Source organism: Notamacropus eugenii, chromosome 2, assembly GCF_028372415.1.
Source record: "Notamacropus eugenii isolate mMacEug1 chromosome 2, mMacEug1.pri_v2, whole genome shotgun sequence".
NCBI classification, from domain to species: Eukaryota; Metazoa; Chordata; class Mammalia; order Diprotodontia; family Macropodidae; genus Notamacropus; species Notamacropus eugenii.
The window spans coordinates 307,435,464-307,447,708 of NC_092873.1; the positions used below are offsets into that span (position 1 = coordinate 307,435,464).

The following is a 12,245-nucleotide window of genomic DNA, read 5'->3' on the forward strand; positions in this document are numbered from 1 at the left end:
CAGTCTTTCCAGATAAAGGATGCTAAAAATCTGTAGCAAATGTGGGAATTGGCAATGAACAAATAACCACTGAGATAAATAACAATAAAACTTTTTTTCTCTATGTCTACTCTACTTTTCTTCTGCTCCAAGCCTACTTAACATTCTTTTTCTCTTTGTTTTGGAAATAGTGATCAAGGATGACTCATTTACACTAAGAAAACCAAAAGGAAGCTACAAACTATAACTTTTTATCTGACTACTTTTCTTGTGGCTGTTTTGGTTTTCTGTTTCTGTTTGTTTTCTGTTAATTGCTTCATGACTTTAACCAATCTCTACAGGCCTTGGAAACTCCTCCTTTGGGACCCTTACTGTTTCCTGACTCCCTCCCTCCCCCAATAAAGCCTTATAAATGAGGGGATGAGCCCCAGAAAACAGGAAGGTAGAAAGTCTCTCAGCTTGATTTCTTCTCTTCCAGGGACTTGAGAATCTTCCATCATGAAAGTCTTTGCTGCACTCCTCTCCATCCTTCTTGCCAGTGTCAACCTCTACTCTCCAGCATCCTCCTCCCCATGTAAGTTTTCATCCTCTCTGCTGTCCCTGACATTTTGGTTTTATCTTTCTATCTCCAGGGCCCAGCACAGGTATCTTGTATGGATCTAATCAAAATTTATTTTTTGACAGCTTAGTTATGGCAAGTCCCCTGGAATTAGAGGCCTCAGTTTCAAATCCTACTTTGCTCCTTAGTCCCTGTGGGACCTCTTGGTTTCCTCATCTGGAAAGTGAGGGGATTAGATCCTCAGGTCCCTTCCAATCCTAAACCCTATGGTCCCATAGTTCAATGAGTTTTTAACCTCTCAATGTCCCTGACAGAGAAGATGAGGTAGGGGGAGTTCATCACCAAGGAACTTCCTACAAGGAAGAAATCACAAGTCTGATTTTAAAAAAAATTTAAAGCAGAGGGTAGATCTTTAGATTGGAAGGGAGAAGGTCTGGGGTCCTTTCTTGAGTCCAATAGTGAATGCAGCATGTTTTTTTGTGTCAGTAGATTTGTTCCATAAACCTCAATTTTTCCAACTCATCATTTCTGAAACAGTCTGAGAGCTATCTGGGACACTGAGAGGTTTAGTAACTTAGTCAGGGTCAAACAGCCACTATGTGTCAGAGGTAGGGCTTAAATTCAATTCTTCCTGAACGTGAGGCTGGTAAAAAGACAAATGTAAAATAGTTCAGATGAATATATTGAGCCCCAGAAATCCTCAAAGACCACTATAGAGGATTCATGACCTGAGTCAATGACGAGAGTGAGGCAGTGCTGATCTGTTCTGCCGCCTCCAGAAGCCTTTATAGGAACATAGGATCTAGAGTTTGGAGAGTTAATTTAGTCCAGCCTCCTTCATTTAACTGAGAATCACCAAGGTGATTAAGTGACCAAAAGTCAGAAGACTGGATTCAAATCCTACCTGTTTGACTTATTAACTATGTGACATTGACAAGTAATTTAACTTCCCTGGGCCTTAGTTTCCTCACCTATAAAAAGATGTGGTCAGACTAGATGACCTCTAAGGTCCCTTCTAGTTCTAAATTCATGACCCAAGAATGCTCTAAAAATCACCTAAAGTTCCTAAACTTAGGTCTGTCAACTTGGTTAGTTTGTTTGTTTTCAAATATTTTGACAATTGCATTTCCATAGCACCGGTTTCCTTTGTAATCCTACTTTATTTTATTCATTACATCCACTATTCTGAGAAGGCATCCACAGTGTTCATCAGACTGCCAAGGATCCCTGATAGATAGTCTCTTAGCTTTCTTCTAACTCTAAACAGAGTTTAGGAGTGAGGGGAAACTGAATGTCTGTTTGGTTTTATTTTGGTTTGGTTTGGTTTGGTTTTGAAAGGGGAAAGAAGGAGCGAGGGAGAATTCCTTTCTTGGTCCTGTTACCAGCCCCTTCTTCATTCTTTCAGATGCCTCGGACACCACACCTTGCTGTTTCTCCTTCACTTCTCTACCCCCTCCCCTGACCCACGTCAGAGAATACTTCTACACCAGCAGCAGATGTGGCAATCAGGGTGTGGTGTAAGTCTTGGGCCCTCTATGAGGATGGTTTGGGGAAGGAGGGAGAAGTGGAAGGAATTTTGCCTCTTAAGTCCACTTCTCCAGAAGCCATATTCTATCTCAAAGGAGTTCAGTTATTCATTTCTCCAGGCCCATAATCCTCAGGCAGATGATACTGCTCTTCCTCAAAAACAGCATAGAATTCTTAAGCTTGAAGGCCCATTTGAAAACCAGCTTGTCTAAATCCATCATTCTACAAGTCAGGAACTTGAGGCACAAGGATGAGTAGTAATTTGTCCAAGGTCACCCAGCTAGTGATCAAGTTGGAACTAGAACCCAGATCATAGATCATAGCTTTAGACATGGAAAGGACTTTGGGAGTCAGCTAACCCAACTCCATCTTTTTTTTTCAACCCTACATAGCATTTTTTTTTTTGAAAGAAATATGTTGTTGTTCAGTCACGTCCAACCCTTCTTCATGACCCCATTTGGGTTTTTTTTTGGCAAAGATAGTGCCATTTCCTTCTCCAGTTCTTTCAATAGAAATTGAGACAAACAAGGTTAAGTGATTTACCCAAGGTCACCCAGTTTGTGTTTGAGGCCAGATTTGAGCTCAGGTTTTCCTGACTCCAAACCCAGTGCTCTATACATTATACTACCTTTTTTTAAACATGCATTTAAAATGTGTCCCTCCCACTGCCTCTGCAACAACAGTTATTTTTTTAAAACCTTCATCATAAACTTACAAAATTTTACAAAACAAATTCCCACATTAGACACGCCTGAAAATTTATGACTTTCTCTGTATCTGAAATTCCCCACCTCTCTGGCAGGAGATGAGTGACATGTTTCATGGACTTGTTTCTCACTTCAGCCTTTCAAGGCTGTCTTTCCCTATGATGCTGTCACTGTACAAACTGTTCCCTAAGTTCTCCTCGCCTCCCTCTGCATCAGTTCACAGAGGTCTTCTGGCGTTTCTCTGAAACTGTCCATTTAATCATTATTTAGGGCACAATAATATTCCATTATATTCACAGATCTGCAGTTTGACTGGTGGCTCCCAGTTGGTGGGCATGTCTTCAGCTTCCAGCTTTGGGGCTACTATGAAATGAGCTATTATAAATATTTTTTGTCCAGATGTTTCTTCTTTCTTATATCCCTCTAGTCTAGTAGTGGTTTGGATGAATCAAGGGATATGTATGGTTTACCAATCCCTTCCCCTTCTTACAAAAGAAAAAACTGAGACCCAGCGAGGTCAATAGATTCTCAGTTTTTAAATGGAGTTAATGAGGCCCAGAGGGCAGAAGCAGCTTTCCTGAAGTCATTTAATAAATTTCTGATAGGATAGAGAACCCAAGAACCTTGACTCCCAGGCCAGGGATCCTAAACCTCTATTTTGTTTGCATAAATGTGAGCCCCCAAAAAGGGGTGGCAGCTAGGGGGTGCACTGGGCCTGGAGGCAGAAAGACCAGACTTCAAATATAGCCTCAGTCACTTAGTAACTGTGTGACCCTGGGCAAGTCACTTAAACCTGTTTGCCTTAGTTTCCCCATCTGTAAAATGAGCTGGAGAAGCATAGCATTGTAAGTATCTTTGCCAATAAAACCCCAATATGGAGTCACAGAGAGTCAGACAAGACTGAACCAGGGCTCCAAAATGGGAAAAGACATGGAGAGAAGTAAGTCAGAGGAGGCAAAGTTCTGGTTTTCCAGCCAGGGTTCGTGCAGTGACCCACCCCAATTTCACTTTCTCCCTCTTATTCCCCATAGCTTCATCACCCGGAAAAACCGGCAGCTCTGTGCCAGCCCTGAGAAGAAATGGGTACGCAGTTACATCAATTCCTTGGAGATGAGCTAGAGAGGGAGAGTCCCCTTGGCCTGAACATGCAGCTTCCCTGCTCTTCCATGTATCCTCCACATGGCTTCCAAGCTGATAGTCCTAAAGCCCAAGCTTGACTATGTCACAGCCCAGCTCAGAAATCTACCTTCAATGGCTCACTATTGCCTCTGGGATCAAGATACAACTTCTTTTGGGATATTTAAAGCCTTTCACAACCTGGCATCAGCCTATTTCTCCAAGATAATTACATGTCCCACTCCCTCTCAGGTACTCTATACTCTAGCCTTGTTGGCCTGTACACAAGCCGTTTCCCACCTGGGAACATTTGCCCAGGTTGTCCCAGACTGCTGGAATGCTCTCCATGCTCGCCCAGCTCTTGGAATTCTGAGCATCCTTCAAGGCTCCTCTCAAATGCCACCTCCCACACAAAGCCTTCTATGACTCCTCCCCAACCACATTAGTGCCTTCTCCCATCTTCCCAAATTACTTTGAACTTTTTTTTGTATTTGTCTTGTATTTACATATCTGTGAATCTATAGTCTCCCACCCCTCCAGGTCCTTCATAAACTCCTTGCTGGGCAGAGATTGCTTTTGTATTTGAATCCCCTGTGCCTACCACAGTACCTGGAATGTAGTAGAAGCTTAATAAATACTTGTCGATCATTTAATTGAGGAGAGAATCCTTTTGTTTCTTTCTCCTTCAAACCTCACCTCTCACCCACGTCACACACATACACAACACACACACATACATACACACATACACGCACACATGTACATGCATATAAATGCAGTGCATATCCTTGCCCACACAAACGCATGCATATATAACATTCAAATACATGCACATACCCATATAACTCCCCCTGCACCTCTAAGCACTTTCCCAGAAGGCAATGGAAACAGGGTAGCCCATAGAAAAATGGGTCCCATTTAAAGTGAGACAAGGGAGGGTGTTCCAGCAAGACTCAGTTTCTTCAAACAGGCCACCCTTTCTTTTGATTTAGTGACCTCCTGAAATTTCACGTCCAAGCAAAGCAGAGAAATTCTATACTTGGCTATAACCTGATCCCTGGAAATTCCAAATATGGAAAATGTATTTTTCAGACTTTACTAAATAGGAAGAGGCAGGTGAGGAGAGATTGGCTCCCAAGTCCAAACCCTTGTAACCATATCCTTCCCACTTGACCCATTGACAGGGAGGGTTCACTTTCCTGTGGCACTTTACAATTTGCAAAAATGCTTTCTACAGAACAGCTTGGGGCAACTGCAGACAGTGCCAAGTCTGATCCTGAGGGATCTCAGTGACTGGGATATTTGAGGGGCTAACTTTTGTATTAAAATCCTAACCCCCTCCCCATTGAAATTGAAATACTGATTTTGCATTTGATCTCCCTTTTTGATATTCCCCACCTTTTTGGCTAACCTGGGTTCCAGTGAGACAGAGGAGCCATAGTGGCTTCTCACATTTGTTCTGCTTTTCATAGTTTACAATAAGGACATTACATCCTAGTCTCATCTGGTCTTCAAGAAGATCCTGCCCAGGAAATGGCAGGTGAAGCACAACTGTGTCCATTTCACACACTGAGGCTCCCGAGAACTGGAACTGCGATGCTTAGCCCACATTTCTAGAGTACTTTAAGGTCCTGAGCAAGAAGTAAAGAATTCTGTATGAGTACAGCTGTTTTCTTCTCACCTATGAACTTGCACTGTTAGGGAAACATCTTTTCTAAAGTTATTTGTTCTTGTTTAAGCTACCTGAAAACGTGGGGCAGCTAGGTGGTGCAGTGGATAGAGCACCAGTGCAGGAGTCAGGAGGACCTGAGTTCAAATCTCACCTCAGACACTTGACAATCACTAGTCACTTAACTCCAATTGCCTCATCCTGGGTCATCTTCAGTCATCCTGATGAATATCTGGTCACTGGATTCAGATGACTCTGGAGGAGAAGTGAGGCTGGTGACCTGCACAGCCCTCCCTCACTCAAACACAATCAAGCGCAAGTCATGTCATCATTTCTCTGATGACATGGTCTTCTTCGGCAACGAAGGACAAACACACACACACACACAACACAGTTTTCAAAGTACTTTCATCCCCTGCTCCTTTAAATAAGTTTCTCTTTTGTAGGAGGAAAACAAGACAGTTCTTAAAATTCAGATTGAATATAATCAATTACAAAAATGTGTAGGGGTCTCATATAATTTACAGCAAAATTTCCAATTTCAAGATGGACACCAATTTTAAAAATTGTTTTTAAATTGATCAGTACTTAACTTTAATTTCTATGATTCCCTAAGTATCTAACTAAAAGTTCCAGTCACATTCGGTTACCTTTCCGTTGTTTCACATTCACAAAACCTGTTTTCTTTTTGTGAGTTAGGAAAAGGTTAAGTGTCAGTTCTATTCCAAAGTGTAAGCCCCTTTCCCTTTTTTATTCACCTTGCAACTTTACCAAGTCCACCCAGAAACCTGCCTCTTCTCATTGTTAGTCAGCCTTTTATTCCCAAAGAGTGATAATGACGTCCTAAGTGTTGTCTTCACTTTGACATGAATTCGATTTAAGTGAGGCAGATGTGCACAAAGTTGTCGACCTCAGTCTCTCCTCCAGAGTCATCCAGTTCCAGTGGGTGACCTTGGGGATACACGTAGCTTATCCTGCTCCTCCATACATTGGATGAAGGAAACAAGAACTACAAGAAAAACATTACTTGGTAAGGGTGGTGGGGAGGGAGGAATGTTAAAAAGTGCAACTGAGAAATAAGACATACTGGCAGAGGGATATAGAAATCTATCTTACGCTATAGGAAAATAGAAGGGAAGGGGATAAGGAAAGGGGGAGGGGTGATAAAAGGGAGGGCAGATTGGGGGAGAGTAAATCAGAATGCATGCCATCTTGGGTGGGGGAGGGGAGAGATGGGGAGAAAATTTGGAACTCAAAATCTTGTGGAAGTGAACGTTGAAAACCAAAAATAAATTAATAAAAAAATAAAATGGCAAAAGGAAAAAAAAAACATTACTTGTGGATAAAATGGGTTCCTAGCAAAAGAAACTAACACCAGCAGAAAAGAAAACCAGAGTAATCACAGGTGACAACATCGAGTCTAACCTTAGCAACACCAGACAGAACCCAAGAATGCTCAGTCTGTCTTGGCAACAGAGAGTGCGACATTGAGAAGGCAACTTTGCAGAGACATTAACAGTCTGAGGGGAAGGAAAAGAAAACATGGGATTCCAACGGCAAATCTCTGAGAGAGGAACAAAACACAGGGCTGAGACTTAATGGAGAAAGCCAGGGAGTCCTAGGGATGTTCACCTCAAAGGAGTAAGTCCTATTAAGAGATTCTTTCATGCCAGAGATCCAGGAACAAATACATTAGTGGGATTGGGAATTGGGGAAACCCTAGAAAAACAAGAGCCAGAAGGAAAATCATAATATGATTGTGAATAGTGATATGCTATAAGATGCTCAGCATCCTGTGAAAACTGTTATTTCTGGGGAAATGATTATGACAACTACAATGGAATTCAAACAAGGCACAGGACCTTGAATACAGTTTTTTCAGTCCAGACCTATCACTGCATTGCTATGGGTAATTCCTAGTATGGAGACTCTCTTCACCAATCTAGAACAGCAGCTCCTCTTCAGAGTGTGCACACTCTGAAAGAAATGCCTGGAGCAGTGAGAGCTTAAGAGAATTTTCCATGTACCTATGAAGGCAACACTTAAACCCAGGTCTTCCTGACTCCTAAGCCAGGCCTCTACCCACGTTGCTTTACACTTACATTGCTTTGCATACAGCAGGGACTCAACTCAATAAATATGAGGTGAATTGAACTGAATCTTACCCTCTCTCTGTCCACAAAAAGAAAAAAAAAGATATGTGGGCTAACCTAGCCAATTACCTTGTAACTATAAATCAGTTCTTTATTATAGATTTATCTTCCTCTGAAGATAATGGACTATAATTCTAACCTATCAGTAAAGAAAATTCCTATCTGAACAGGGATGGGATCCAATTTCCTTAAAGGTCTCTATTCTAGGACAAGTTTACAGGGCATTAAAAGAACAGACTCTTCTCGGTTTCTATGGTGGGGAGCACTAACCATAGCAGGCCAAATTTAACACACCCGGCTTCCTCCAACACCTCACTCCTATGGCCTGTCTCAACTGAGGAAACACCGTAGGGCACAGCTCTGCCACAGGAAATGACCTCCCTGCACAGCCAGGCCCCCAACCCTCTGGCCTCGAGGGACCCCAGGATTGTGCACAAGGCCCCTAAGTCATCTTGTCAGACCAACATTTCTGCTAAATCCGATGGGACGGTCTCCACTATGGCTGCTCTGCCTTCTCCACTGCCCCTCTGCCCAGCTGAAGAAGGCTGCGTGGAACAGGAGAGCTCAGGGGCTTGAGCTCTACAGACCCACCACAGGATCCCACCTCGCACACCAGCCAGCTGGGGGTCCAAAAGCTTCTCAGCCTTGGCTTTGTCATCTATAAAACACCAACCTTTGTAACAGGGTAGTGGATGTTTAAAAGTAAATTTGAGGCAATATTAAAACAAGATGTCCAGACTTGGACGCAGACTACTGACAACTCCTGCCAGGGTGACTTGAGGACCTCATGTCTCTGACTCTCCCTTAAGGGATGCTGATCTCTGCTGAGATGCTGCCCCCGTGTGGGCCCTGAGCACCCACGACAGTGCAGAAGAAAGGTTCTCAGGCCCTCTGAGCCAGCACCCACCAGCTGAAGCCTCATTTACCCCACCCCAAGAAGGAATCAGAGGCTCCAAGGAAGCTCGGTTTCCAAACACAGGCCATTTACTGCTGGAGCTTTAAAGTGACAGTAAACTTTTTCTTTCGAAAGTTTCCAAAGTCTCCACTCTTCTAAGACAATCCCGAAGGACTCATGATGTAAAAATGTTATCTGTCTCCAAAAACAGCACTGAAAGTGTCCGAATACAAACAGAAGCACACTATTTTCCCTTTTTTCAGTTTGACTTTTCTTCCACAAAATGACTAATATGGAAATATATTTTATATGATTACACATGTCTAACCTATATCAGAATGCTTCCTGTCTCAGGGAGGGGGGGTGAGGAGTTTCCAAGTTTCTCAGCTCCTCACCCTCAAGGCAAACAGATCCCAGCTTTCTGCCCTAGCTCCTCTCCTTTCTAGGGTTACACTTTCTCACTTTTCCTTCTAGGCGCATATTCCTCCAGGGGACTCTTTAAAATTGTCCTGTTTCTTTCGTGCTCAGATCCAACACTGCTCTTACTCTCTTCTACTTCCTTTCATCAATCATATCATGTTCTAAATAATCTTCGCTGAGTATCTTGTTTCTTTCTCTCATCTATCATCCCCAGATGCTGCCGCAGTCAGGGAGGGAGAAGGGGGAGGGGGAGAAAGAGACTATCCCTTTTTTCCTTTCCTCTACACTCCGATCCTTCCCCTGTATGGCTGTCTTCCCAGGGATCCCCTGCCTTTATATTCTGTTCCTAGATGTTCATAACCAGTTTGCTCCCTCTCAGACAAGCAAAGCAATGAGCAGGAATTTCTAACTTCTCATTCACTTTGGAGCTCTTCTCCCAACCACCTCATCTTCCTTTTAGCTTCTAACCAGGCTTTAACAGCCCCTATACACAGACCACAGCCATGGCCAGTCCACAAGGTGAGTCCATGGCCTGCCCTTTCCAGAAAAATGAGGCTCTCTCAATTCTTTCATCAAGTGGCACAAGCCAATCAGCATTTGTCCAGGTATGCTGAACTCTCCCAGCCAGCCGCACCCAGAATTACCTCTGGCTGATGTCCACCCCTTCACACATAGGTGGACACTTTGGGGATTTCCTCCTGTGAAAGCCTGTTTCCCAGGCCCTGAGCAGGATGTAGCATGAAGGCCATCCCTCCCTTTAAGGATGTGGGTGACAAGCCCCAAGATTCCCTTCTCACCAGAGGTCCCATTCCTGAAGCTTATTTATTTGGCATCCTGTTCATGAGGCCAATTGTAAGGAGCCAAAATTTGTAGGAGGGCAGATTACCCTGCCAGGTAAGCCAGTTATGAGGTCAGATGTAAGGGGACTGATCTGTTCTGCCCTGATATGCCAACTGGAGGGATGCAGACCCTTGGAGAGAATACTGAGATACTTGAAGAAAAAGAGGCCCATGACAACTTGGTAGTAAATTTATGTAGCTTTATTAGGATTTGGTTAATGGGGTTGTTTAGGGGAGTTTACTCTCAAGACCCAGTCCTTGGCAGCAGGAAGACAAATGGGGTACTGGATCCCCACACCAATGGCAGTACAGGTCAGACGTTAAATAGAAACAGAACAACAAAGGTAATGCCAGGGATGACTCAGAGTCACAAGCAACTTTTGTCATGGAGCAATTGGAGTTTCTTTTGGTGTTTACATTTGCTCAAGGTAGTTTTACCTTCTTCTGTGGAGTCATGTTCCCAATCAGGCCATCACCACATGGGTTCCTCCCCACTCTGGGATTTGGGGATGGTCAGAAAGTGGAGGAAGGACAAAGGGTTCACTCAGTGGATGCCAACTTAACAAACAAGTGGAGGCTGAACCGTCCTCGTCAAATCATGGGTGTGACCTCAAGTGAGCCACCTCACTTGACACTCAGGTGTGAGCATTAAGAAAGAATGCATAGAAAGGAGGAAAGGAACAGCTGGGTGGATGAACTCATCCACACTAACCTGGGAGCCTTGATTTATCAATAGAATGAACCTCCTAAAATCCTTGACATTTTTCAAAGCCATTTCAGCCCAGTGTTCCAGGGAGGTAGGCACTGAAGGTATTCTTCCTATTTTGCAGATGAACAAACTGAGATTTAGGATGACTTGCACAAGGTTCACAGCTGGGAAGTACCTGAAGCAGGATTTGAACTCAGGTCTTCCTGATTCCAAGTCCCAGTTGCCTCATAAGGCAATGGTATCCAAAATCCGTTTGTGAGACAATCATGCGGGTCATATCCTAGCCTCATCATGATAGCCAATCTCAGGGGGTGTCTCAAACACATCCTACCACCCTTCTTCACTTAATATCACTCAACCAACATTCCCCCACCTTGTCACCTCCCACAGTCGACCCAAATCCATTGGCTAAATTTCCACCTTCATAGGCCTATCAGGAGAGTCATAACCTTGACTCAGGCACTCACTGCAGGTGGGCAGGTACAATTGTCATAGGAACAATTCTCACACACACACATGCGTGCACACACACACACCCTTCACTTGTACAAATGTGGGTGCACTCCCACATAAACATACCCTGCCTCTCAGATAACCTAACAGAAATAACAGGCATTCTTCATCTGACTGCAGTGCCCTGGTAGGGACAGGGGGCCCCAAAGAGAAGAGGTGACAGGACGCAGTGACCTGGCCAACCCACATTTTCTTTCAACTAGGAGGGAGCCATTTTTCAATATTGAAATTCCACTGAGACACAAATTAAGTAAATAATAAATAACTAATCAGCAATTCTCAAAGCATATTCTTAAAACAACTCCATCACATTCCTGCTCTATGACTGGCAGGAGAAGTGAGTGAAGCAAATGAAGGAAGAAATGAGAAATTTCAGATTTTTGTGTCCTCAGAGACACAGTAAATGGCAGAGGTGGGAACCAAACTCAGAGATTCTAACTCCAACACCTGAATTTTCTCTACTAGATCATGATGCCCTTTGGTTCTAAATGAAGAAACTATAGTACATACTGAATTCTGTTTTTAAAAAATGTCCTTTGAAAAAAGTTTTAAAAACAGGTCATGGACAATCCCAGAATGGGGAGGAACCTGTATGGTGGGGGCCTGATCGGGAACATGACTCCACAGAAGAATGTAAACTCCCTTGAGCAAATGTAAACAGAAAAAGAAGCTCAAATTATCCCATGGGAAAATTTGCTTGTGCCTCTGAGCCATCCCTGGCATTATCTTCTTTGTTCTGTTTCTATATAATACCTGACCTGGCCTGGTGTTGGTGTGGGGATCCAGTACACCATCTGCTTCATCTAGAAACCACAGCATGAACTGAGTTTTCTTGGGAAAAGAAAAAGTCTTTTGAGAAAAGGTTTTAAGACACTGGATGTATCCTTCTAACTATGAGCTGAGACGAGGACTTGTAGATTCATTTACAATTTCAGCTGATTCGCTCAGTAGAGTCCTGGGCCTGGAGTCAGCCTCAGACACTTACCAGCTGTGTGACCCTGGGCAAATCATTTAACTAACCTCTCTCAACCTCAGTTTCCTCAGTTGTAAAATGAAGGCAATAATTGTACCTCCTTCATAGGAAGGTTGTGAGGATCAAATGAGATGATATTTGTATACAAATTATACATTACATTGTATATTATACATTGTATATTAT

The 12,245-nt window shown here is 43.3% G+C and overlaps 1 protein-coding gene across 1 annotated transcript; it reads left to right on the plus strand.

The window, feature by feature from the left end:
* Positions 1-401: 401 nt before the first annotated feature.
* On the plus strand, positions 402-4,541 carry LOC140527749 (C-C motif chemokine 5-like). Its single transcript, XM_072644903.1, has 3 exons — positions 402-553; positions 1,944-2,055; positions 3,804-4,541. The coding sequence occupies exons 1-3, from the start codon at positions 478-480 to the stop codon at positions 3,889-3,891; spliced, it is 276 nt and encodes a 91-aa protein (XP_072501004.1). The 5' UTR covers positions 402-477; the 3' UTR covers positions 3,892-4,541.
* The last annotated feature ends 7,704 nt before the right edge of the window (positions 4,542-12,245 follow it).